At 39.1% G+C, this 27,300-nt stretch overlaps 2 protein-coding genes and 1 long non-coding RNA gene across 5 annotated transcripts in view; 1 reads left to right on the forward strand and 2 right to left on the reverse strand.

Annotated features, from left to right (window-relative positions):
* The window catches only part of dapk1 (death-associated protein kinase 1), a 38,379-nt gene extending 38,163 nt beyond the window's left edge, over positions 1-216 (reverse strand). For both annotated transcript variants that reach the window (XM_086031004.1, XM_086031003.1), the window contains exon 1: positions 53-216. The gene's annotated coding sequence lies outside the window, so the exon portion shown is untranslated. The remainder of the gene's footprint in view (positions 1-52) is intronic.
* LOC147147481 (uncharacterized) lies at positions 52-3,453 on the forward strand. Its single transcript, XR_015086838.1, has 3 exons — positions 52-244; positions 417-489; positions 3,004-3,453. It is a non-coding gene; the product is annotated as an uncharacterized LOC147147481 (long non-coding RNA).
* LOC147147482 (phospholipid-transporting ATPase ID-like) lies at positions 687-25,833 on the reverse strand. 2 transcript variants are annotated; one of them, XM_086031005.1, is made up of 28 exons: positions 25,633-25,833; positions 18,557-18,663; positions 18,417-18,475; positions 17,482-17,595; positions 17,272-17,370; positions 16,183-16,244; positions 15,838-15,910; positions 15,567-15,637; positions 15,415-15,497; positions 15,181-15,339; positions 15,012-15,100; positions 14,112-14,305; positions 13,035-13,243; positions 12,910-12,953; positions 10,613-10,778; positions 10,340-10,528; positions 9,416-9,531; positions 9,177-9,341; positions 8,991-9,102; positions 8,114-8,219; positions 7,893-8,034; positions 6,771-6,954; positions 6,371-6,594; positions 5,861-5,944; positions 5,521-5,766; positions 5,295-5,433; positions 4,066-4,196; positions 687-3,294 (listed from the first exon to the last, which is right to left on the reverse strand). In XM_086031005.1, the coding sequence occupies exons 2-28, from the start codon at positions 18,597-18,599 to the stop codon at positions 2,965-2,967; spliced, it is 3,633 nt and encodes a 1,210-aa protein (XP_085887131.1). In that variant the 5' UTR covers positions 18,600-18,663; positions 25,633-25,833; the 3' UTR covers positions 687-2,964. The 2 variants fall into 2 exon arrangements, with proteins under 2 accessions (XP_085887131.1, XP_085887132.1); XM_086031006.1 differs by lacking the exons at positions 17,482-17,595; positions 18,417-18,475; positions 18,557-18,663; positions 25,633-25,833 and adding an exon at positions 17,436-17,451.
* Between the last annotated feature and the right edge of the window lie 1,467 nt (positions 25,834-27,300).

A 27,300-nucleotide genomic window follows, 5' to 3' on the forward strand; every position in this document is an offset into this window, starting at 1 on the left:
CTTCGATAAAGAGGATAGGGGCGGTGGGTGAGGGAGGGGCAGAATGTCTTACCCCGGTAAGCCGAGTCCAGGCAACGGTTCGTGGGGCTTCCACCCGGAGCGAGTGCCGCCGCTTGGTCGTCGGCTCACGTAGGAGAACGACAAAACGTCGCTGTGGGAGGAAATCGACGTCTACAATACCAAAGGCACTCCGCGACCGGTGCTGCGTTCATGTGCCGGTGGGGAAATTGACCAGCCCATACACGTGAGCCTACGATAAAAAAAACACAAGATGATTTATGTTTGACCACGAAAATGACTTTAATTACCAGTGCTACTTTATGTACACATAGGACCACAGGTTGTATCTGTCAGCACCAAAACGAATATTTCAATTGTAAAGTGGCAAATTAACGACTTTTTTGTGTGACGCTAAGGTAGCATCGGTCAGTTTCCGAAGACTCAGACAACAGGAAGACAATACTGTCCAGCCACCGGAGACTTCATTAGGTACTCTTGACACAGATCAAACAAGTATTGTACTATTATTTTATGATTGTGATTTTACATTATGACTATGTGTGATAATTCATGTTACTGCATTTACTGCTTTAATATCAATTAAATATACATTAGTTATGGTTCGAAAGGATTATAGCACCACCTGCCGTCCGGAAGTCAGATTTCACTTTATGAAGTCGACCAAATATGATACACAACCTTTTATTCTTATTCATTTATTATCATTATATTGCAACTCTTGGTATAAAAACATACAAAACATATTATTTTAAAAAAATACATCATGAAGTCCACAGTAATACATAAAATGATCAAACATTGTCATGATAGTTGATAGATACAAAAAGTGGTATAAAATCAGTATTTTATGACTACTGTATAGATTGTATGATATAGCTATGAGGAACATGTAGTCAGCACATGTGCGTTTGTATTGTTGCTTCATCATTTTCCAGTAAAAGCGAGAAGGGATGGATTCATCGATGATTCGTGTCAATTGACGGTGTCTACGAGGCAAAATTAAGTCGTGCGCTACTTATATGCAACCAGAGAAGGCGCTGCTGAGTCGCTGTTGACTAGTCGTCAGCGATTGTGCACAATGCAATTCTGACATGGGAAAAGGAGTTCAGAACAACTCAAATCAAGTAAAATTAACATTCTCATTATTATTTTTGTTAAATTGTAAAAAAAAAAAAAGTAAACCTATTATGAGTAGCATCATTTCTTTCTTTTTTTTCTTCTTCTAAATTACATAAATTTCATAAAAATATGTTATTTTTGTGGAACTAGGATTTCATTAATATAGTAAAATATTACAATTACATTTTTGCAAAATTGTCCATTTTTTTTGTGTAAAATGATACCTTTATGAAGTTATTATAATTTAATTTATGCAAAATTCACTTTCAAATACATTTTCCTCATAATAGTACTACTTTATTTTTGTAAAATTATACATTTTATTGTAATATTAACATTTTTTTTAAACATATGATTTTGTTGTTTTAAAATCCCAACTTCATTCCAGTAAAATTTAAACGTAATTCTTGTAAAATTACAACTTTTTGCTCATAATATTACAACTTAATATTAGTATAAAATACTACTGAAATTGATTGTGCTTAATTTTCAAATGCCCATCCCTGAAGCATTTTTTAAAGTGGTCACTTCAAGTGCAAATCCTGAAACTCGGACAGTATTCCTCAATAAAATTCCCTTTTTCCTGATGACACACACAAAAAAAAACTTCCCATAAATAATTTCAACTGTTAATCAACGGATGAGTTATGAGCCATTATGACAACGGGTTGTCGGGGGGCGGTGGCCGACAATGTTTATGAATGTCCCCCATTTCGATTTGGTGAGTCTTCTTCACCAGAATCATACGTGTACATACAAAAATAGATATAGAAAAGTATAAAATGCTTTTAAGGCAACATGGCTTTGCTCTTTTCATCCCCTATAAGCAGGGCTGGGGAACCTTTTCAGTTTCACTCCGCAACATGAGATTTGGTAGTCATGGCTATCATGAATAAACACTAAGGATGTATCGATTCACTCAAGCCCCGATTCGATTCGATTTTCAGTTCCCAATTTTCGATTCGATTTCTTAAAAATTGCTACCATGCTTGTCTCTGTGCACTAGTGTGGTTCTGCAGCTATCCACAAACTCAATACGCAATGATGTTTGGCGCAAAAGCATAATTTGATCTACACATTCAAAATGTGCTATGCATCTGGAATGAAAAAACGTTTCAATACACAATTTTCTATATGAATTTAATCTACTCGATTTTTGATTAATCGAATCAATTAATCGGAGCAAATTGATTTTAAATCGTTTTTCGATTAATCGTTGCATCCCTAAAAAACACACAAAAGTCTCAAAAGGCCATGACTGTAGTGGCCATTTTAAAGTCATGTCAGCCATTTACAGAGATTTCCTCTGATTGCTAAAAATCCCCAAACTGTAATCTTTAAATTGTAAGCCCCTTAAATCAGTTGCAGTTAGCAACATGAAATTCTGTGGATGTCAAACATGAATTGACACAAAAAATCTAAAAAAGCCATGCCTAAAAACACAAAGGAAATCAGCAATTTTGGTTTGAAGTGGCTATTTTAGGGGAATTTTGCCATTCCAGCGGGCTTTCAAAGACAGAGTCCTTGAAACGTCCGATTGCCAGCAAATTTCATCCACCTATATTTGACAGATGGGCAATACTAAATAAAAATCTTGACTTTTCATTTGTGTGTGGAGGTTGCTTAGCAGCAAAGATTGATGACTTGATGCAAAACACCAAACTGTGTAGGTTCCCCACCCCTGCCCTAGATTTGCACTCCCAGGTTTAAAAAAAAAGTTTGTAAACATGAAGACACTATGTCCTCTTCAGATATTCCTGCTTCCTTTCCCCACAAACAAGACTCCTTAGTCTGAAAAGTCTTATCTTAGGCGCTCACAAGTGGTCAAAGAGCGGCGTCGCTGATTGTCCTGTACATTTGCAGCGAGGTCACCTCCACCTCCTGGGCCTTGACATACTGCGCATGGCCCGCCGGGCTGTACCCGGCCGAGCGGCCCATGGGGCTGAAGCCCGTGGTGGCGCGTCCCATGTGGGTGAAACCCGAGGAACGAGACGGGGCGGGGCGTCGCAGGAAGCGGCCCGACGTCACCAGGTCACCATAGCCCTGCGCGTGCGAGAAGGCGTAGCCGGAACGGCGGGAGCTGGTGCGGCGGATTCTGGTTCGGCGAGGAAGAGGGGGAGGTGACGCTTTGGCCTGGCGGACCTTGAACATGACCTGGGAAGAATGTTTGACATGTTAATACAAAACATTTGGTGATAACAGGTGTGTAGCGCCACGGGCTAAATGATGGTTGGACTATTTAACTGCAGCCAGGTGCCAATTGTTAATGTGATGACAAAATTAGCTTCTTTCCTTAAAACACTTTCGTATTCACATTTGTTTTTCTTCTTCTACTGCTATGGTGTCTATGGGCAAGGGTTACAATAGTTTGGTAATTTTCATTATAGTTAGCTTTTATTTAGTTTTTTTAATTTTGTTAATTTTCAGAGCTAGTTTGTTAGTTTTTATTAGTTCTATTTAAAAATAGCTCAGTTTTAGCTTAGCTTTTATTAGTTAGTTAGTTTTAGTTTGTTGGGATTTTTTTTCCAATTTTGTGGAGTAAAATCTTCAAGACCTATATTATTTTAAAAACATTTGAAAAAAAAAAAAACATAGACAAAACAATTACAGGTACTGCACAAAAGCCGATAAGATCCTAAAATGGCCGCTACCGGCATGGGTGCTTGAGACTTTTTTGTGTGTTATGATAAACGAGCCTACCAAGTTTCATGTTGCTAAGTGAAATGCTTGGTCTCACTTATTGGGGTTGTAGTACCTTTTCAAACCAGATGTATAACTGGACATAAATTGAACTTAGTAACGAGTGGAAGCACAGTTTCTATTCAACAACTTCATTTAGTTGACAGAATAGTTTTTTGGAAACCAATTCCTCACAACTTTATATTTTTAATATGTAAAATACATTTAGCAATTATACAATTTTACCTTGTCATTGATGGTGGGGCGAAGCAAAATCAATAGGAAGCGATAGGCGACAACAGGAAGGATGCACAAAATGGAGGTGAGCATGATTGTCAACCAGACGTTGGGCTGGCTCAGGGAGTTCCTCGCTGTGCCTGAATAGATTGGACGCAACACGTTCAAGTTGAATTATGATTCAAACAGTATCATGGAATATTATATAATATTTGGATGATATTTTTAGAAGTTCACAGAAAATTGTTGGGAACATACTTTTCCAATGCCAATCACAGATGCAAGTTCAATAAAATTTGGCCCATTCTAAAAATAATTACTTTTTAAAAATGTAATGGGAACAGCCTTTTCCTGCATGACGTTCCAAAAAATGGATGGATTGCAAATGGTTGTTGAAATTTGTCATTTTAAACTTATTTAGTATTTTACAGATTGTATATACTATTTCCAATAAATTCTTATAATTTTCCCAAAATTGGAACGGGAACATCCCTTTTCAGCATGAAGCCCAAATATGAACTTAGATGCGTATATATTGAAATTACTTTTTAAACAATATTATGCAACACTGTAGTTTATAAAATATGTTTAGTATTGCACCAAAATATACAGAGACCCCTAAACACAGAAAATAGCCTATATGCTCATTTTTGTTCAGATTTGTCCCCTAACAACAACAAAAATATATACAGCTCTGGAAAGAGACCACTGCAAAATGTGCAGTTCCTCAGATATTTTTTATTTATATGTTTGATTAAAATGAACATTTTGTTTTATTCTATAAACTACTGGCAACATGACTCCCAAATTTCAAATGCAAATATGTAAATATTGTTTCATTTGCAGAAAAATGGTTGAAATACGAAAAACTGTGTTTTTATTCTCAATTTTTTTACAAAGCTGTTTTGTCGAAATAATAATTTAAAAAAACAATTAAAAATTGCGTGATTCAACATTATATGAAAAAATATTTGTATCAGATTTTTATAAACAAAATTTAATGCAAATATCCTTTCCTCTACAACACCCGAATGTTAACTGAGAGGCTACATTCATAGAAAAAGATCCTTTAGATTTAAAAAATTATATGCACAAAATGTTTGTTCACATTCAACATTATATTTGACAGATCAGTATTGGATTTATACGTTAATCAATCAAAAACAATCCAGACTGACATTCCAAAAAATGGAAACCAAGACAGACTCCTTGAAGGAGGGAAACCCTTCTCGGCATACCTATGAATGGGAAGGCTGAGGGCAGCACGAGGAACAGGCCGTTGCTGTACATGGTGAAAGTGACGGCGAAGTACATGACCAGGCTGCCCAAGACAAAGATGGTGTTCACTGCCGTCCAGTAGGACATCTCCAAGCCCAGCTGCAGAAACAGACGCGCACACGTGAGTGCACTGAGTCAGAAATGTAATCATCTGAACACACGAGTTTCAAAACTTAAGGATGATACCTGGATGGTGACAGCGAACAGCAGGCAGGTCTGCGTGAGGACGGCGAAGGACTGGTAGTCGGCCAGATCCCGGCCGTCGGCGCGGGCAGCCTGACTGACGGCGGCGTATGGGATGAAGAAGAGCACCAGGGAGCTGTAGCAGCTGTGCAAGGCACACTTGAAGAAGGCCGTCTTGCTGAAGTACAGGTTGAGCTGGCCCGGCACATACAGCTGAGGGTGCTGGAAGCTCCACGCGTCGTTCACGTCCTTTAACCACCAGGTGGAAGACAATTTCAATTAAGAATTACAGTGGTAGCCCAACTTACGATTGAATCGACCGATACTGTATGAGCTATCACACCTGATCAAAGAGGCTCAGTCCCAAAACGGGTAACGCTGTATACACCAGATTGTACAGCGTTATGAACAATTCATCATACACCGTCTGGAAGGGAGAAGTCACTTTTTTTTAATGAATGAGCATTGAAAAATCAAAACAATCTACACTTTTAAATAAAAAAAATAAAAAAATAAAATTTGAAAGATATTAAAATTACAACTCAAATAAAATAAAAGATAATTAATAAATACCTTGAATTAAAAATAATTAGAAATTAAATTAATAAATTAATCAAAACCTAAATAGAAATTGCACAAAAATTAACACTAAAAGTAAACTGATACAAAAAATATCATGTCATTTATAATTTCATGAAAAAAAGAAGACTGATTAAAAAAAAAAAAAAAAAAAACAATCGGGTTCCAGGGATAAATAGATAAGGAGCTTCCATGCCCAATGCTTAACAGAGTTAAATGAGTCACCATCCGTGTGGATTACTATTGAAGCCAGTCCACTGCCCTCGAGTCTCACCTGTGCGGAGAAGCCGCAGAAGAAGGCGTACCAGAAGTGGACGAAGGTAAAGGTGAAGTTCTTGTAGAAGAAGTAGCGTAGAAACTTGCACATGCGCAGATAGGACCAGCGGCCGTGCACCAGCAGGAGGCGCTGCAGGAAGCGGAACTGGGCGAAGGAGTAGTCGCTGGACAACACTGCCTGCATGCCCTCCTGGCCCGAGATGCCCACGCCGATGTGCGCCACTGGGGTGGGGGGGGGGGGGGGGGGTCACACCGACACCAAGTTACAACTACTTTTGTCCACTACATGGCAAATGTGTTGGATTAAACACTGATGTTAAAAAAATCATAAACATTATAAAAGATAAAGCATTAATCAAAATAAAAATCACAAACCGGTTAAATAAGATTCATCTTACTTTTGATCATGCTAACGTCATTGGCGCCGTCGCCAATGGCCAACGTGACGGCGCGCTTGTACGTCTTGACAAGCTCCACCACCTGCGCCTTCTGCAGCGGCGTGACGCGGCAGCAGATCACGGCCTTGCACATGCACGCCGTGCGCAGGAAGTCCCGCTCCATGCTGCGATCCAACGCGTATGCCTGCCGCAAAAAAAACCCCCAAAAAACACCAATGAAACTCTCGACTAGGGCCCAACCAAGAGATTTTTTTCAGCCCTATGTCAATACTGATATTTGGCAGAGTAAAACTTTGATAACAGATTACAGGTTATCGGAAAAGGCAAAGCATTTTATTTTTTTTTGTTTGTCCTTTGATATTTGTTTATAACAGAGAAAAGTCTACAAAACTCTGCCTAATTTTTGGAACGTTTGAACGCTATTTTCTTTGTCTTTGGTTGTAATGTGTTAATGTGTTTAAAAAACTAAATAACCTGCCAATTAATCTGCCCCTACTCTCGACAACAGCAGAATCAAAACAGCTATAAAAAAAAAAAAATCAAAGATCAAAGAAAACTAATCAATTGCAAATGGGGTTGTTGTTTGATTATGTAAACATAGGTGTTATGATGATTTTCATTTTCACATTCATTTCACTCATAATTCCAAATTGTCTTTCGCGTCTACAAAATTGTAGGTTAGCTTTTTTGAAGACTATAAAAAAATGTTTACAAAAACATACAATAGCTTTGAAAACGGATACTAAATTATCTTTTATATTTATGAAAAAAAATATGAGCTTCATTGAAAGACTCAAATTGTTTTTGATGTTTTCAAAAACATTACATTAGTTTTAGTGAAGACTAAGTTGTACAGCATTTGATGTTTACAATCAAAACATCAACTCTTAAATTGATTAGCAGAAAGCTAAAACGTTAGCATCGTAGCTTCAAGTATTGCTTCTAACCAATTAACTTGAAACCATGAAACAAGTTGAATGCGCTCAACTTCATGTAGGTTTAACAAAAGCAACATTTTTGGCATTACACAATAAGGAGTTAAGGGCTGACTTAGCAGACAACAATAATAGTAATATGCTCATTTAAAAAAAAAATAAAGCCACAAAAGTTCATGAGGTGTACCAGACTGTGTCCGTTGATGACTAGGCCATACTCGCCGTTCACCGTTTCATCCGCGATGGCCTTCGCACTTTTACCCAGAGTCCTTGCCGGCAAAAATGCACAATCCTCAGTGGCACCTGGTTTCATGGACGTGCGTGCGTTCCTGCCGTACATAAAAGAATAACTTGTAAATATAAATAAATAATATTTAAAAATGGTGGAAAACAATTGGCGATAGTTACCTGAGTTCCTGCCTGACATCCTCTGGCGAGTTGCCAGCAATGACGAAGACGTCGTTCATGTCCTCACGCAGTAGGTTGCATGAGTAGCCAATGTTTTCCGCTGTTTCTGCAATATAAACAATATTGTAATGAAACAAAAATATTGCTCAAGATGTATTAAGATCAGTAATTTTAAGTGGTAAATAACTGCATAAATTTAACGACGTCAGACTCCACCAGGTTCATTCTGAGGATTATATATCTATTAATGTAAACATACTTTTACATACAATTTTTTTTTTTTAATCTAAATAATATATTTAAAATAAAAATGGAAAAGTGTAAAAAAAAAAAAAAAACATTAGAATAAAGTAAATACAAAATCATAACTGAATGAATAAAATATTAATTTAAAATAAAAATAAAAAACTAAATAAACAATGTATAAAAATTAATGAGTCAAATAAAGGAATAATGAAAACAATATAAAATATAATTCAAAAAGGTTAACCAAGCAATACAAATCCTTTTGAAATGAAATAAGTCAAGTTTTTAAAATAAAAATAAATGCTAAAATAATAACATCAATGAAAAAAAATAAATAAAAAAAACCAAAATATACAACAAATTAATTTAAAAAATGAATACAAAGATTATTTAACAATGAAACAGATCAAAATTAAGAAAATAGCAGCAATAATTTAACTGAACAAGCAATAACAAATAAAATATAAATAAAATAAAGACAAAATGCTTACCAAAACAAAATTGAGCTCCCTGGACCTTGTACAGTGTTTGTTTTTTCCCTGCGAGTGTTTGATATTTGCCTATTTTTTTCATCTTTTTCTTCTCACACTCTATGTAAAACCTTAATATACAATAAATAAAAAATGGATACCTTGCTTGTCGCCAGTAAGAACCCAGATTTTGATGTCAGCTTTGGACAGCTGTTCGATGGTCTGTGGTACTCCGTCCTGCAGCTTGTCTTCTATCGCCGTCGCTCCTAGCAACTGAACGCACAAGTACAACAGCTTTCCACGTCGCATTCAACGCCATGTTCACGCAACGCTTGCCGGCGGCCTACCAGCAGGTCGGTCTCGATCTCCTCGTAAAGCTGCTCCAGCTTCCCCTCGCGCTCATCCAGCGCCGTGCTGGCCTCGTGGTGGCGCTGTTGCCACTGGAGGAAAAAGTCCTCGTCCAGGTCTTTATAGGCAAGCGCCAGGGTCCGCAGGCCTTCCCCTGCAAACTCCTGCAGAGGGAACCTGCAAATGTCAACCAACTGCTTTCGAGCAACTTTCCGTAAGACGCTGGAACTGCTCTGACGTTGAGGTGCTCCGTGGTGACGTTCATCAATTTGGCGCAGGAGTGGTGAAGCCTCTCGTAGATGATGGTGTCAGCTCCTTTGCAGTACAGTGACAGCTTACCCTCGGGGCTCCGAACTGGTTTGAATTTAAAAGAGACAACACAATAAAAGCCACTTTTCATCAGAAGTGGTTGGAAATGATCAAGTAAAATGCTTTGTTACTCTAATTAACTGGATTTCTCAGGTACTTGCGCATTGATTTTTCTGACAGCAACTCTTTTTGTTTTACTCCTTACATTTGAAAACAGTTATCCGTGCTTTGTAATCCTTACTGTATTCAAATAGGCCTGTTACTTTTTTCAATCTCTGAAGATGATGACGTACAGTAAAAAAGATGGAAACAGAGAGCAGAGTGTGAATAATTTTGCCACCTGAGGAAGAGGCGCACATCGGTGCTCTTCTTCAGGTGACATTTTAGGAGCGTAAAACACCAAATGGGGCTGTTTTGCGCTATTCCTTTCTAAATTGACATCTTATATTTAATGCAGGGCAGTGATTCAATAGCAAAATTAATGTGTTTATGTAAAAGTGGCTTATAAGTCTTAGACTTCCTTCCCCCACCTATTCATCTATAAAAATATATTACTTTCTATATTTTTCTTTAACAGTCTCCATTAGGCATCAGAAACATGTTTTCTTCCTGAATAGTTTGCATTTTTGCCGGCTTAGACAAATAAAATGACTCATGGCCTTTACGAGCTACTCAATGACGCCTCCCAACAGGTCAGAAGGTGCGACAGCAAATTTAAATAAATTGGATGGATGGTTGAATGGAATAGGAGTTGAGATTCGAACCCCAAACCTCAGAACTGCAAGGCATATGGGCTGCCCACTTCTAAAACTGTACTGTCTCATTTTCCCGGTTGTGTATTGTGGCTGTTTACCGATGACGGACATCCTCTTGCGGACATTGTTGAAATCCAGGATTGCCAAGAGTTTGTAAGTGCACTGCTCCCCCATTTCCACAATGGAGACGCTGTCTGGCGTCCGCGAGCGGAAGACAAAGCCGAAGTTCCTGGCGGCTGTGACCAGAGCGCCCTCATCAGGAGACTGGGCCTGGTATGAGAGCTCCCCTGCGCGAGGATAGTATTTTTTTTTTTTTTTTTTTTTAAATAACTACATGAAATGAATCACTGTGTGCCATGTAGTGACCTCACCTTCTTTCTTTTCCTCCGCCATGACGGTGTGGCAGAGGGCGAGCAGTCGGAAGAAGGCGTGCACCTCGAGGATCTCCAGCTTGACGGCCTCCACCAGGGCGTGATCGTCGAAGGTGAAGCGAGGGTCAGCCAGCGGGTTGAAGGAGAAATCCACCGTCTTAGTGTGCTGCTCAGAGATACAGCATGAATCATCCAGTCATCCAGACAGTGGGGCATTTTTTTCTTTTCATAGTACCTAGCGTGCTCAACATATTTCACACACAATTAAAAAAAAATGTATCTTGTAGGTATTCTAGTGGTTCAAGAAAATGAAAATATTATACAGTAGTTCTATAATGTCACTGTCAGAAGAAAAGCATTTATTTCCAAATTTGGTCTATTTCATATCTTTTCATAAATCTATACTACTGGTCAGTCTCCATATTGGTCTGCTAGTTTTACAAAACTATTGACCAATTGAAGGTGTTGAAAATAGGGATAGACCGATTATCGGCCGGGCAATTTATCGGTGCTTTTTTAAAAAATTTGATGGCCGATAATAAATCAATTTAACTAGTGTTAACTTCAAGGCACTATTTCATTTTCTGTTAACTTTATAGGTGATTCTATTGACCCTAGGAACACTCTGCATCTTTTGTTTTTGTTTGAAATCAAAACAAAGATAAGTGAAAATGTAACATTTCTGTCATTTTGAAATTTTGGAGAACTCTATTTACTGTAGATTACTAAAGGTTATTGTTTATGTTTTCATTAAACTTTTGAAGACATGCTGATGACCCTGGGAGCTCCCTTTTCGTTAGAATTATACAACAAAGATGTATATTGGCAAACATTTATAATAGTGGGGTACAGGAGATATAATGTCGGTGATATGTAACTACTTCAACATAGAAACTCCAGCTAGAGCAAATGTTGCAAGAGGCGGAACCAAAGTGGCCAGGTTCAATACGTTAAACCTGATGCAACATTTGAGAACGAAACATGTGAACGAGCACCAAGAGTTTGCGGCGGCAGCGAGCATTAACAAGGAGAATTGACCGCAACAACAAACCCTGCTCAATTTACATTGAATGCAGCGCCTTGTACAGTATCCTGCTCATTCACGACACCGGTGTGTGGTGACTGTTCAGCATTAGCCGTCGCTATTGGCCCAGAGCGGATGCTCTTAACCGATGGCGGGGCTGCTTTTTCATGTTGAGAGAAAAAAAACAGCGAGGTACAGGAGAAATAATGTCAGAGGCGATATGGAACTACTGTACTTCAACATAGAAACTCCAGCGAGTACAACAGCTTAGTGCAAAATTAGCGGTGCGAAGGTTGCAAGAGGTGAAACTAAAGTGGCCAGGTTCAATACGTCAAATCTGATTAAACATTTGAGGACAAAACATGTGAACAAGCACCAAGAGTTTGCGACAGTGGCGGCAGCGAGCATGAACAACAAACCCTGCTCAATTTTTGATTTTGGAGTTGAACTTGTTGGATTTTTCTACTGCTTGTTTTTGGTTTTGAAAGTGGATTTGGGAGCGGAAGTTGTTGCGATGGGTCACTAATACTCAAAACAAACTTTTATAATAATGTCCTATAGCTTTTGTAATTAATCTGAGACAATCTCTCTCAAAGATACCTCGTGTATATTATTTCTTATTTTTTCCTGTTTCACAAAGGTTTTTAAGTCTTACAAAGCCATGATAGCAATGGTTTTACAACCAAGTGAGTATGCAGTTCTTTAGAATTACAAGAAAAAAATGCTCATATATATCTTTTTTTTTTTTTTCAAAAAAAGTCTGGTATCTGCCGATACCACACGGGTGGGTATTGGAATCGGTATCGGGGCCAAAAAATAGCATCGGAACAACACTACCCCCTGAGATGGCTAAAAACGGGTGGATTTTGCTGCTTAACTCATCTTCCACAAACACAATATTTATCAGAATGCCATGTTTTGCCTAGTGAAAGCGCACAGAACATATTATTGCAAAGAAATATGTTTGGGTTGACTTCAGCTTTAAAGACGCTTTTGATTAACTCCAAATAATTTTCAGGTGGTCTAAAGGGCTTTTTCCTGACATGTTTTGGTTTCTAGCAGAAGCCTGAAGGTTTTGTGCACTGACTGCTATTTGAAACTGTTCATAATTCCCTCCATCTTGGCTGCTTTTTAAAAGCATAATAATAATAATTCCATGAAAGATAAAAATTTGTATCAAAGGTGTATTATACCATTATAGGAAAGCTATGACATGGCTGACACCAACAGTAAAGGCATGAAAAAAACAACAAATTTACCTTTCAAAACTCACCTCATTAATTTCAAGTCTCTGACCCATGTAGTCAAAAACATCCCCTGTGAAGAAACACCAGCGCACCACTAATGTGAATTTCACCACCCACAAGGCCTTTATTTCTCCAGGTCAAGTTTTCCCACCATACGTCTTGCCGTTGATGGAGCACTTGTTGAAGGTCATGATGTTTTGCGTCAACGTGCCCGTCTTGTCGCTGAACACGTACTTGATTTGGCCCAGCTCCTCGTTCAGCGTGGTGGTGCGCGCCTCGGCGGGGGTGTCGCTGCGAGAATGGTACATGTTCCGGTCCCAGTCGATGTAGAAGCTGTTGCCCAGGCGGATGAACTCCACACTGAAAAAAAACAGACGAGGGGATGGTTGTAATGGGCTAAATGCGACATTTATTGCAGGCTACTTTAAAAGCAACAAATATGTCAGTTTTTGTTGATTATGGCGGCGCCATGTGGACAAAAGCGGCAGTGTTTTGACAAAAGTCAACCACATTTCCCATTAGTGTCAGCGCGTAGTGTCATGAAATCCTGAGCTCTCGCTGGCCTGCAAGTTGGACTGAATTACATTTCTATTTCCAGTGGCTGTGTGAAAGATGAATAGCGATGAGGTAATGAATCTAATTTTGTTTAAACAATAGTTTTGTTTCTTTGTTTGTATTGGGTCTTCTGCCATGACACCAGTAATAGCGCGTAAAACACAACATTAAAATCCAAGCACTTTCAAGGTTTTCAAGCACCCGTACGAACCCTGGGAAGCTGAAATTCTGAGCATTTGGACTATTTTAAATCAAAAAAGGGATTTAAACAATTCATTGGGTATCAAAAATAGTTATTGATTAAAATTGTTGATTCATTGTTGCACATCTAAAAGCAAAAAAATCAAGCATTTTGAAGGCACTCTTAGGATCAATTTTATCATACACAATTCTTCATTAAAAAAAACAACAAAGAACAAGCTCTTTTTATGAAACGGTAAGCCGTTCGGTATTTTCTGCATGCTATTCTTATAGAGCATGAGACAGCGATTTTTAAGCTTTTTATAGAATATACAAATTGGAGAAAAAAAAATTAAGGAAGACAGAAAACAGAACGTTAACCCACTTTTAACTTTTTTTTTAATCATTTTTTTGGGATCTGTTCAGCCATTGAAGTGATATGAAAAACAGAAAATAGATTAGAGTCCTGTAAAAATAAACACTATGGCCTCACCTTACATAGAGAGAAATGGGCACTACAGTGTTGAGGATGATGACGTAGGACCAGAAAGTAAGAAAGGAGGAGAAGGCGGCGTCGTGACCGTTCTGCCTGGGCAGGAAGACAGTGAATGCAGAGCCCTCGCCCAGCTCCCAACAGTAGTTCCCGATGGCCAGGATGGTGCACATGAACGCCAGGAAGCCAAAAATCTGCACAGAGGAACATTGAGGGGGTGGTGTAAACTGAGTCTGCGACGCTGAAGGTGTGCATGGCTAGAATCGGCCAACCGATTAATCGGTCGGGTCCTGGTTTTAAAGAGGAAGTCAACATCCAAAAATTCTGTGCCTTTAGTAGTCTAAACATGGCATTCTGATTAATATTGCGTTTGTGCAAAATCCGCCTGTTTTTAGGCATCTCAGGGGCGGCCATTGAATCACTTCTGTCAGCTGACAATGACATCACAGTTGCTCAGGGCTCAGGTAATGACTAATCACGGATCATTTGTTTTCTGAAGCTGAGCCATGAATGGTCGTTATCTGAGCCCTGAGCAACTGTGGTGTCATTTTCAGTAACAGCAAGTGGCAAAGTGGCCGCCCTCTGGGATGGACAAAAACAGGTGGATTTTACTGCTTAATTTATATTCCACAAACACAATATTAATCAGAATGCCAGGATTGGACTAGTGGAGGTGAATGTAACATTTTATTGTAAAGACATTTTTTGGGTTGACTTCCACTTTAAGCAGCCATTTTGGGTGAATTCCAGGGCTTGCACTTTGGAATTTGGGACGTAAATTTGCAAAGCCTTTTTTTGTCTATACCAGCTAATTGAGCAAGGTGCCATTTGATGAACATTTTGTGGATTCATCATGAAACCTGTTCATCTTACAGGCTCAAATCACATAAACATGCTCACACAGAGAACGAGGACGTTCATCAGACGGTCCACACTGGTCCTCTTGAAAGTGCTTTTGCCACAGTTCTGCATCAGCTTGGTTTCTGGGCCTGGAATAAAAAAAGAGGAGATAAAAGCTGGCTTCAAGTGAGAGATGATGACGTTCCTTCCAAGAAGACGCGTACGTCACCTCCAAAGAGCACCAGTCCAAAGCACCACTCCGTGTTCCTCAAGGTGCAGCCTCGCAACAGGATTTTTTCATTGTCCAGAGCGTACTTCTGCCCTGTGTAGGTCAGCGTCCCTGTGAAGCGGTCCAGCCGATTGTTGGGAGGCTCGCAAAGGACTTCGCCTTCGTGACACAAATGCAGGGGGGGTTGAGACGAATTCCAATGGCGTTACCGTTTTGATTTTTTTTTTGTCCTACCATTAAAGGCTGCCAGCATGCCGACATCATCGCCGAGGTCCCCGGTCACTGGCAGGGCCTGGCGCACCTTCAAGTTGGTCTCACTTAGGAAGAGGAGAGAAAAGCTCGGCCAAAACGACAATGACGGGTCATGAACCAGGACCAGGGCTTACCCGTCCAGCTCTGCAGTCTCGATGTAGACTAGGTTGAGTGGTTCGCTGCTGGACAGCAGGAGGAGGTCGGCCTGGGAAACAGTTGAAATGGCATTTTCACCACCAAAAAAATTGAAAACACAGCTATCCTTGTTATCTTAGCTGGCTAAAATGGAATGACCATGGCTTTATCCAGACTGCCCTTAAATGGTGGCATTTTCCCCCAAAAAATTCCAACAGTGTAAGTAAAAAAATGTTTCCATCATCTGCAAACAGTAAATCAATGCCTCACCGTAACAAACTGGTTGTTTTCCAGCTTGATGATGTCTCCCACCTGCACGTCCATCCACTTCTCGTTGCGCAGTCTGGTGGGAGGAAACAGGATGTTAAGTTCGATGGCAAAACAAATGCAGTGTTTGTATTTCAGGAAATAAACCCAGCCCAAATATGGGCGTCGGTTAGCGGTAGCTGGATTGCCGAGTGGAAGTTTCCGGAGTGTTTCCTGCTGCAACTTGGTTGGGAGGCTCAACAATCATGGGCTCACTTAATGAGTGACTTTGCTTGAGCTCATTTAAACATTTGACTTTTCAAAAAAAAAATACTTTTAAACCTGTAAATTTAATAAAAAAATACTTACTTTCCATCGATGAGGACTTGGACTTTTCTGTTGTTTACTTGATTGTCACTGCGGTGGCGATTCTAGAAGAAAAGGCACAATAAAAAGTTTGATTATTTACCCGCTTTTCCGCATACTAACTACTTAGTCCTTGATTCTCTGGGTACCTGAGCTAATGTTTAAGCTATGACATCAGCTTGTTTAGTGTTTGTTTTATTGTTGCTCGCCTTCCTTATTAGCGCTCGTGTAACCATTTAAGAGTAAAAGGTCATGAGTGCATCTCGCAAGGAAGCAGTTGTATTCCTTTAACAGCGTGACATATTAGCTCGTCACAAAAAAGGGGAAACGAGCATTTTTTTTGTGAAATCGGGGGTGACGCAACTGGCCGATTAAATGGAATTTAGTCAGTTCCCACACATCTGTCGTGAGTCAAATATAATGTGTATCAATCAATTCATTTAAAATATCAGATACTTTTATTTATGAATAATTGCTTGTTTTACATGTATTTATTTCAAATGTATACATTTGAATTTACCTGCATATTTATGTATTTTATTAGTGTCATTAATATGTGTATGTAGTTTTAAATAATTTGTATTCATTAATGTATATATTATATAATCTATCCAGTCTCTGTCCCGCTTATCCTCACTTGGATCACGAGTGAGCTGGAGCCCATCCCAGCTAACTTTAGGCAAGAGGCGGGCTACTTCCCATAGTGGTAGCCTCTTTTATTCTATTACTATCTATGCTTCTTATTTTTATCTATTGTATTACTCTAGTATCCATTTTTATTGCATGTGTTTTGATGAAATCTATTGATCCAATCACTGTTTAAAGAAATCTAGACATACAAAGTCAACCTCACCCCCTGAAAAATATGAACTTCTCAGAAGTCAATCTAGTGGAGCACACAGGTATCAATTCTGCTACCTCTCATGGACGTACAGGAAAAAGAAACAGAAAAATAATCACAAAAACCACAACCAACAAAAGCTACCTTGTGCATTCTAAGTGAGCACACGACCATTTTAGCACCACAAAAAAAAAGGAAAAAAAAGCAAAGACTTAAAATATGGTACGGCCAAAGATGGGTAAGGTGCTTACGATATCATCAGTAGCGTCCTTGGCGGCGGTGACTGAGAGCACCAACACCAGAGGCACAACGGTGGTGAACCAGGACAGCGACGAGATCTCAGGAATCACCTGATAGAAAATGGAGAACGTTAAGCCCAGCTAAAATCCCTGCAAAGTGAAAATAAAGGCAATACCAAAGAGGAGCAAGGAGCGTTTGTGGGATTGGCGCTCCTAGAGTACCTGCAGCACCAGCAAGAACAGAAAGTAGGCATTAGCAATCCTCTGGAACTGCTCAAAGAGGTTGAGAGGTAGGAAGGTGAAGAAGTTGTACTTGGAGGTCTTGATGGCGTTCGTCTGGAGGGGAGAAAGTACATGGCAAGGATATTATAGTTAATAAAATAACTAACCTTTTTTTTTAAAACGTGAAAAAAAATCATCATGCTTTTAAAAAAAATGAAAAAACTTACTGAAATTAAAACTAAATAAAATAAAACTAAATAAAAACTAAAACAAAACATTTTGAAAAAGATCCAAACTAACAAACTTGCTGTAAAAACGAATGAAAACTAACTGAAACTAAACAACAAAAGTTGAAATAAATGAAATAAAAACTAACTCATGAAAAATCCCTAAACAACAAAAGTCACAATGAAATAAAAACTAACTCATGAAAAATCCCTAACTATGAAAACCCTGGTGCACAACAACTTTTAACGTACATCTCTCTTGACTTCGTGAATATATTTCTATTGTGCAAGTAAGCTGTTACCACAAATAACTGGCGAGAAAATTTAATTAGCGCAGTACACGTACATTACGTGCAAAGGTGTCACCACACAGAAATCAACGTGCCATGGACTTTTTTTTACACTATGGATTATTTCTAGTCATTGTGCTTATTTCTACTGCACAAAGAGGATTTCTCCAGGCTGTTCTGTGTGTTTAGAAGCCTATCGCAAATGTTTAACTAGTGTGGAAGCTCAGAGGCAGAGGGAGTGAGCCCCGCAGAGTCCAAGTGGTTGTGATCAGCAGCCGGACTGTACTGCCAACAAAAAGTACACGAACAATGGGTCACAGTTCTTGGTGCTTAGGCAATTGTTTGGGGCGGAGAAAAAAGCCAAATAAAAAGCAAAACACTTGTTTCTGGATGTTGGATTGTATAAATTGACACTTACGGCATATTTAAAGGAGAGGTTGTATTCCCGGTCGTTGGCCCTGAGCTTCCTCTCCAGTTCTGACATCAAAGAAAAAAAACAATGAATTGATGTCATTTAAGAAAAATGTTCATATTAAGTCAAAGACTAATCAAGCTTACCTTGCTCTTTCTTGCTGGCACAATTGAGACCAAAGAACGACATTGTCACTTCCTCCTTGCTATATGTTCATCATCATCATCACCATCACCATCACCATCATCATCGTCTGTGGAAAAAAGCGCCAACATTTACATTAGCAACGGCAGCTTTGGGATGTGTCGTCATTTTCCAGATCAAAGCTCTTCCAGAGCATCCAATCAAATCCCTTTGCCCTGCTCACAACCAATAGAAATTTTATTGACCACAAGCACCCAACTTTGTCTTCCGTTAGCTTGATGCTAATACATAATGCAAAACGAAATTGACAGGCTAGGGAATAGCACTGATAGTCGCTGATGTCACAGCCCATTAAAGAACGGATATTTGAATACAAACAATGCATCATCAAACACATGTAGACAGACAATATAACAAGTTAAATAAATAACAGGCGTGTATTCTTCGTATCTTCTGTCATGATCTCTGTTTTTGCTGTTTAGCTTGGGTTTTTCTTTGTTTCATGGTGTGTTTTATTTTCCTGTGAAGTGAACATATTAAACGCATATCTAAAGGCACTACTGCATTGAACTGTGATCACAGTCACTCTGAGGCATATTTTTATTTCCTGTAATGACATAACCAGTAATTAATGTATTGCTCTCTTTGGCATTTCCTCGCTTGATAGCATCTCTTAAACACAATTAATCAAGTTCTGCTTTTTTTTTTTTTAAACATTCCAGATCTGCCTGACAGTTATCAGAGTGTATGTGTGTGCATGTGTGTGTGTGCCTAAGACAAGCACACAGGAACATGCTGCACAAAACACGTCCGCACGGAATGTCATTAAGAAACCGTTAAAGGGCAAGGAGGAAGTAAAACCTGCACGTTGCTTCTTGTGGTTGCTGTAAGATTGCTGTGTGCTGTGCTGCGTTTACCATCCTACGGTTTAGTTTGATCAAATTTGGGGTCAGAAATATTTGCATCCGACATTTGTCGCCTTTTTGACACAAAATCCAGCATGCATGTTTATCATCAAGGATGCACAAAATCAAAGCCCACCCTGTGAAACGCAAAACATAGTGCGTCATGTTGGATTTTTGGCCATTTCCTGAGGTTATACTCTTTGAGACTTGACTCACTTCTCAACAAATTTGACGCACATATGCTAGACAGATGGGCGACGCATAATTTACTGTGGAAGTTGTGAGTTTTCATCATAGCACCTCGCAGCAAAGTTTGATGGCTTGCAACTAAACACGAAGTGCGAGAAAAATTATTTTCATCCGGCCCCAGTGTATCCAATTGACAAGTAACGTGTTGATCATGACACAACTAAAACAAAATAATAAAAATCAATAAAAACCTATGTTGTGAACTTGTGAAGCACACAGATAGTCCGGCTTTTTGCTTTTTGTGATGGTACTAACATGTGGAAACCTCCTGCTGCGATTAAGTGTCAAAAATATTCTTGTAAAAATGTGATGATAACTCAAACTTTATTTGGGTGGCTACCGCCCTTCAAGCGTTTGGTCACCAAGGTGATGTCAGCGCAGGTATAAATATCCGCTACATGTGAAAGTCCAGGAATGTGCCTTTCGATTGGAACACTACACACATTTGATGACACGTGGCGGGCCAGACGGTTGCGTTTGGCCCCTTTAACAGAACAAACGCCGCATGAATCTACCCGACAAACAGTCCACTGTTCATCCACTAAACTAACCGCCCAGTTTATTTTCCACGGTGACGCAAGGCTGATGTTCACGCTGTCTGACAGGAAGAAGACTTTTAAACTTGGCACACCATCATAGAGGCGGGGGACTTTCCAGGGTTTACTGCGTTCACACGGCTAACAAATGATGCAATATTTTCTGATCGTGGTCTATTTCACACGCATTCTGTTACGTTTGATCAATTCCTGCTGCATAACAATAAACAATAAGCAAAGGAACGGGAAGTTTCATTAGTTAGTTACTTCAATTGGGAGATAGGTCGGTGAGTTTGTTTTTTGGTTTGTTAGATCGCTCATTCGGTAGATCCATCGGTAGGTTGGGGCTCGTCAGATCGTTGTGTGTTCATTCATTCCTCATTAAGTGGAGTGGACAGTAGGTTAGCTAGTTTGTTTGTTGTATTGATCTTCAGATAGTTAGTCTTCCGGAAACTCTATTGGTGGCTTTTCTTGACGTGTTCATTAAATCATTCCTTTTCCTGGTTGGTCTAATAGTCATCTGGTAGATGTGTTGATTGGTTAGTTGGGAAGTTAGTTTGTCGATTACTAGTTTATTCAGTCAGTCAGTACATTCATTCATCATTCGGTATTACAGTTGGCAGTTTAGTAGAGATAGACCGATATGCTTTTTTCAGGGCCGATACCGATACCGATTATTAGTAGTCAAGGAGGCCGATAACCGATATTTGGAGCCGATATTAATTTTGTCGGTGCAAAGGTAGCAGTAGCCCAGCGTCACATTCACCTGTGTTAGATTAGGCCTCTGTGGCACAAATAATTAGACAGGTAGCAAGCATTAAATAGCGAGAATTAAAGAAAAAAGGATCGGGTGATGGGTTCTCACAGAACTGTTCACCTGTGACTGGCTGAAGGGTTCAGAGGTGGCACAACATGAATGGCTGTCCTGTCCAAGAATTCATCTCTGGTTTCTACGCTGAACACTGCGTCCATTGTCGGCAAACAGCGCTCACATTATCGCCTTGTGTGGACATGGACCTTTGTGTATTCAGCTTTTAAAATCATAACAGATCATCTACGGTGGTCCCAGCAATAATCCTAGCTAAGGCCATTTTTTTTTTTTTTTCTTTCTAAAGAAAGGTTAGCCCATCAATTGGTGTTTGGTAGAATGCTTTCTGTAACAGCTGCATTATTGTATTGTCTTGAGCTTCTCAAAAATTAAGCTCTTGTGAAATATAATACAAAAAATAAATATCCTGGTTAAAAAAAGCCCTTTGAGTAACTCATAGAAAAAGTTCACAAACAGTATAAAAAGTTCATGACATTAAAGGAGAGAGAGAGAGAAATTCATGCGATATGTCCAAAATTAACTCCTTTTTTTGGGGAATAAAACTCGAGAATTGTTAGGAACCAAATTTGAATCGAAGAACCGGAATTGGAACCGAAATCGTCCAAATTCAAACAATGCCGTCGCTCGGTCTGTAAACATGGCACTATTGAAACTGAAAAAAAAGAAAGGTTGATTTAGAAAATCACCAGTTTAATACCAAATGGACCGAAAACTCCGGCCTGTGGCCTCTGGCCCCTTGGGATTTTGATAATGTGGCTCCCTGAATAATTTAGTTGAATAGCCCTGGTGTATGTCATCGCAACATGTGGTATAACGGACCAATCAGGAGAGAGAATGCGCGCGTCGTCAGCAACAATTTCTCACGTGTGCGCGGCAAAGCGCAAACACCATTAATGTAAAAGTAAGAAAAATGGGGGTCGGGGGGGAAAGGACATGTGTTTTGATGCTCCACTATTGATTTGTTTATGTTTTACTTTTATTAAGAGTTCAGCCTTGATGGAGGTCTGACATTCTACATTCATCATTTGCTTTCATCACCTTTTTTGTGGGGTGGAGGGATCTTAAAATCAACACTGATGCTGAAAATGGTATGATTTTGTGTTTTTTTTGGTTTGTCATCTGCATGAAAAAAAAACATTTGGAAAAAAACCATTTCCTGTTTTGACTAGATTGTTGATGTGAAAGTAGCCTAAGACCACCTTCCTTTGATAAGTCATCCCAAAAAAAGAGAAAGTGACCATGTCTGTAGCATTCTTCCATTAAACAATGGTCTACTGTGACAGATAAGCCAGCAGCTGGATTTCCTCTATTGTGTCTCATAGCAAACGGAGTGAGAAGGCTTCTTTTAAGTTATTTTTTCAAGCAGGAGAAAGTTTTTGCTTCCAGGAAATGTCGAAAGAGTGTCATGTTGTCCTTCAATGAAACAGCAATGCTCCAGCGTCTTCCCAGTCTCACTTTTGTCCTGCAATGCTTTATCATTGCCTCCTTGTTTTATCAAATCTGTGAGCTAATAATAACAGCAAGTCACCAAACACAGCGTCTGTGAATCATTCCACCTGCTCACTAATAGTCCTGTCTAGATATGAAGATTTCAAGCAGGCCCGCTTCGGCTTTGAGCCCGTATCTGGGAAATAATGTATATATACAATTTTGACATGTTGCATTCTTGTGTGCTCAATTTATCGGTCATACTCCTACAGTTTGGACTCTTCCACAAACTAAACGTGTGTTTTGTATCCATCAAATAAAATCAAGGGACTTATTCGACATCCTAAACGTACATTTTTGTAAACAAAAGACGACGCAAGATCTGTATACGGTATGTGTATACTGTATACAGTATTAACTTTGAGGGCTATTTAGAGCAGGGAACTCCAAACTGAGGGTCGCATATACCTGTAGACAAAAGGAAGGAAATTGGTGGCCACTTCAACGTGGGTTTATAAAACACTCTAAAACCAATTCAATCTGCTGTGGGTCAGCATTTGGCTCACTGTTAAACATATTTAAATACAGAAAAAAACAGCTTGGTGTTGCCGGTACCAAAGCACACAGTTATTGGTTTTAGCTCGATATATTTTGTTTTTAATTAAAAAATATACATAAATAAAATAAACAGAGATATAACACGGACAATTTAGTCTTCCATTTATAGAGCGTATGTGTTTTCAAACATATTTTATAGTCCTCAACTAACCTGACCTACTGTATGTGGTTTTGCAAACATCTGTAACAATTGGGTATGGTCAACAAAATTATTATACATGTTATTTGTAAACATTAAAGTCAGATTTGGGACCCTTCATTGAACCTAACCAAACAGTTAAGAGAATTCAGACTATTCAATATAAGTGTTTTTGTGAACGTTTAAAACAAATAAGTCTCAGACAGACCAAAATGTCTTCTTTTTGTAAACATCAACAATTGTCCAAGAAGTATCGTACCCTAATTTCGGCATACAGGTGTTTGTAAACATCAAAGACAGTTCCATAAACCTAACGTATGTCTTTTTGTAAATCCTGTATTGAAGACAAATTAAAAGCCTTTTATTTTGAAGTAAAATCAAAGTTAGTCTTTGACGGACCTAACATACAGTATGTGTTTTCGTGTTTTTTTTTGACTGATTACAATATGTGTTTTCGTTTTTTTTTTTTTTTTACTGATGTCAGAGCGACAATGGCAACTCTCGGCCGGAAATTTGCGAGCACTGCACAGGGAGACACGAACAATCGAGCTCTGAATAATTCACCTGACACCTCGGGCCTCCTCTCATCTTACCTGATTAAACCCCTGACCTTTTAATCGACCTCTGTAAATGAATGATCACATTCATTGATGATTGGAGATCAAATGAATGACCTTTATAACGCTTTTACTGTCCATGACAATTGTGAGTATTTGACTCAACGCCAACACGTATTTTGGTCAAGATTAATGACAGATTTGAGCCTTTAATGAGTTTCCATTGATACTCGGTTAGCTGGCTAGTTAGCTTGCTAACAGGCTCGACTGACAGGCTTTCATAAACTTTTGCCGCATTTGAAAACGTACAATCATTTTTCCTGTAAAGAGTAATGCCAGATTTGGCAAAAACATTATTTTACAACACAACTTATTACTAATTCAAGCACTTCTAATGTTCATTTTCAACTCTAGCATCATACAGATGTGTAACTTATATTAAATGTATGATGTATAATATTGTAGAAATGCTGTTGGAGTTCTCATTTTGCCAACCATATGTAGTTACTATTAGCATAGTAACTCTTCTTTTCACAAAAATGTAAATCTAAATTGAACGGAACCCTAATTATCTTATCTTTTTGCTCCACAATTGGACTGTAATGTAGTCCATGTTGGCTTCTGAGACTTTTCTACAGTACTGTACACTGTCAAGATTTGATGTTACTTTTGACTCATTTTCCTTATCTACTTCACTTATTATTTATTTTACTTATATACAGTATTTACATTTATACATATTCACATGCATATATGTGTGTGTCATTTTTCCTGTTCAATAATACCTCAGCTTACTCAACAGATCAATTTACAAGATGTTAATACAAATTATAGCACTTTTTTTTTTTTAACTCTAACACCATACATATGAGTTCAATTCCGGTAATTGCATTTGTCAAGTACATTTCATGTTAGTGGTTAGCACGTCCGCCTCGCAGTACAGAGGTCCAGGGTTTGATTCCAGGCTCCGGCCTCCCTGTATGGAGTTTGAATGTTCTCGCTGAGCCTGCATGGGTTTTCTTTGGGTACAACGGTTTCCTCCCACATTCCAAAAACATTCATGGTGGGTTAATTGAACACTATATTGTCGCTAAGTGTGATTGTGAGTATGAATGGTTGTTGTTTGCCTTCTTGTGCCCTGCGATTGGCTGGCCAACAATTCAGGGTGTACCCCGCCTGCTACCCAAAAACGGCTGGGATAGGCGACCATCGTGAGGATAAGCGATCCTCGTGAGGATAAGCGGCTCGTTTGATGGATGGATGGATGGATGGATGGATGGATGGACAGCACTGTACAAACGCCATCCACATAAGGGGCCACCAAAGGGGCATATTTAATTCACTTTTAATTTCTTCCTATTCCTTTTCGGACAGGGTTTCAGTATGGGATAACCATATACTTTGAACTTTAAACTTGAAATTTAACTTTAAAGTTCAATTTAAAAAAGAAAATAAAAAATTAAATTGAATGGAATCCTAATTAGCTTAGCTTTTAGCCTACAACTGAGCCACACTGTAGTGGCCTCTGAGACAGTACGCTGCCAAAATGCTAATTTGACTTTGTCACATTAAAAGATGTTACACCACAGACAAATTAAGTCAAATAATGCGAAATACCTTTGAAAATGAGTAACCGAGCACTTTCCACACTCACACTCAAGCACTTTCCATCAAACGTCGCTTAAAATGTAACTGTTTTCGCCGTTCAAGAAAGGAGAAGCTGATTTTGGCCAACTTCTTTCTTTCTCTCAAACTCACTAACTTAACTTTCAAGAGTCCAAATAGACTTCCGCTCACCGGGGATAGGGGCGCCTCACCTCGAGTCCCGAGCCGAGGAGACAGCGCTGTTCCTGGGGATGAAAGGACGCCCACCCGGTCGGAGGAGACACAACGACGGAATAATGTTTTCCTTTACCGCTACTCTTAGTCCACCAGACCACATCCCTCCCTTCTCTGGTCCCTCTCTTGTCGCCTCCCTCCATTGCCTCCCCTTTGCCAGCCCAACCAACCAAAATCAGTCCAACTTAACTGGAGGAGTTCAGAACAAATCATCGCGCATGAAGTCGACAAGTCTCGCGAGAGTTCCACCCAGCGATGACCGTTACTATTTGAAATATTTCAAAAGCAATACAATCACATTAAATTATATGTTTCTTGTTATCTTATCATGTATACAGTCTAATGGAATCCAAAACATTTAGGTTCGAGGGTCAATAATACATTTCTTACAGCTGATTAGCTAATAGGTTGATATGTTAGGTGACCGTGTGCATACTTTCCCACAGTCATATGTTACAGGCGATTGTTTTGTTTTTTTTCATCACCCACCACAAGACGATCATATTCATAGTATTGTATACTTGTATACATGTCCTTAAAAAGCACAATGGCTCATTTGGTAGTCTCAAAATATTAAATAAATTTACCTCAAAATTAGCTCTTTGGGATGTAAAATTATTTCATCGCTAAACAGTTTAACAAGGCCGCTGTGGTCCGGGGAAATAGCTGTGATTAAAATTGGCTCCAGGTCACTGATAGTGTAGTGGTACACACGCCTGAGTTGTGTGCGGGCAGCGTGGGATCGATTCCCGCTCAGTGATGGTGTTTGTGTGTACCCTGCGACTGGTTGGCGACCAGTTCGGGCTGTAGTCTGCCTTCGCCCGTTGACGGCTGGGATAGGCTCCAGCACCTCTCCGCGCCCCTGTATAGGATAAGCGGTTTGGAAGATGATGATAAAATTGGCTCCATCTACTGGTCAGGTGGGGAATTAAGGAGGGGCAGGCGGGTGTAATTTACTGAATATAAAGAATAAACATTTTCCTAACGTTAACAATGCAGCTGACTATTGAATGAAACTGTCAGAGAGGTATTCATTTAGCACTGTTGTTGTGCTTGTATTTGCATTAGTGTACAAGTGCAAGGCATCACACTATTGGGAAAATATTTGGACACCCCCACACCTATAATTTACTTCATACTGTCACGACTTATCTGTCTGATTGTCTGCCGCACTATTGGTTTCCATTTGGCGGCATCGCTCTGCAGCGCTTCCTTTTCTGTCAGACACAGAAGTAGTTGTTTTTTTTCAGAGAGAGAGAAGAAAATCGCTGCACTGAAGTTGAAATTCAGTCATTGTCTAGTTACAATTCAAAACTTTGTTTGAATAAAAACATATTTCATTTAAGGGAAACGTTTTATGTAAAAGGCACTTTTTATTGCTATACACAGCGGTAGCTCGTGAACTCAGTTTACTCGAATATGAAATTAACTTTTCCCTTTGAAATTAATTGAAATGTCATAAATCAGTTCCAGTCCCCCCTAAAACACCACAACTTTGCGGTTTTAAACAAGTGGTTTTAATAAAGAAAAATAATAGTGTATTGTATAGAAACAGGATGCAAGAGAATGTAAATAAGTAAAATGATTTTATTAAAAGTAATTACTGTTTCTATAGTATTGGTGTGTTAGATGTGTGCCTGTTGGGG

Source organism: Filicampus tigris, chromosome 5 (assembly GCF_054856515.1).
Source record: "Filicampus tigris isolate MCC_2025a chromosome 5, RoL_Ftig_1.0, whole genome shotgun sequence".
Classification (NCBI taxonomy): domain Eukaryota; kingdom Metazoa; phylum Chordata; class Actinopteri; order Syngnathiformes; family Syngnathidae; genus Filicampus; species Filicampus tigris.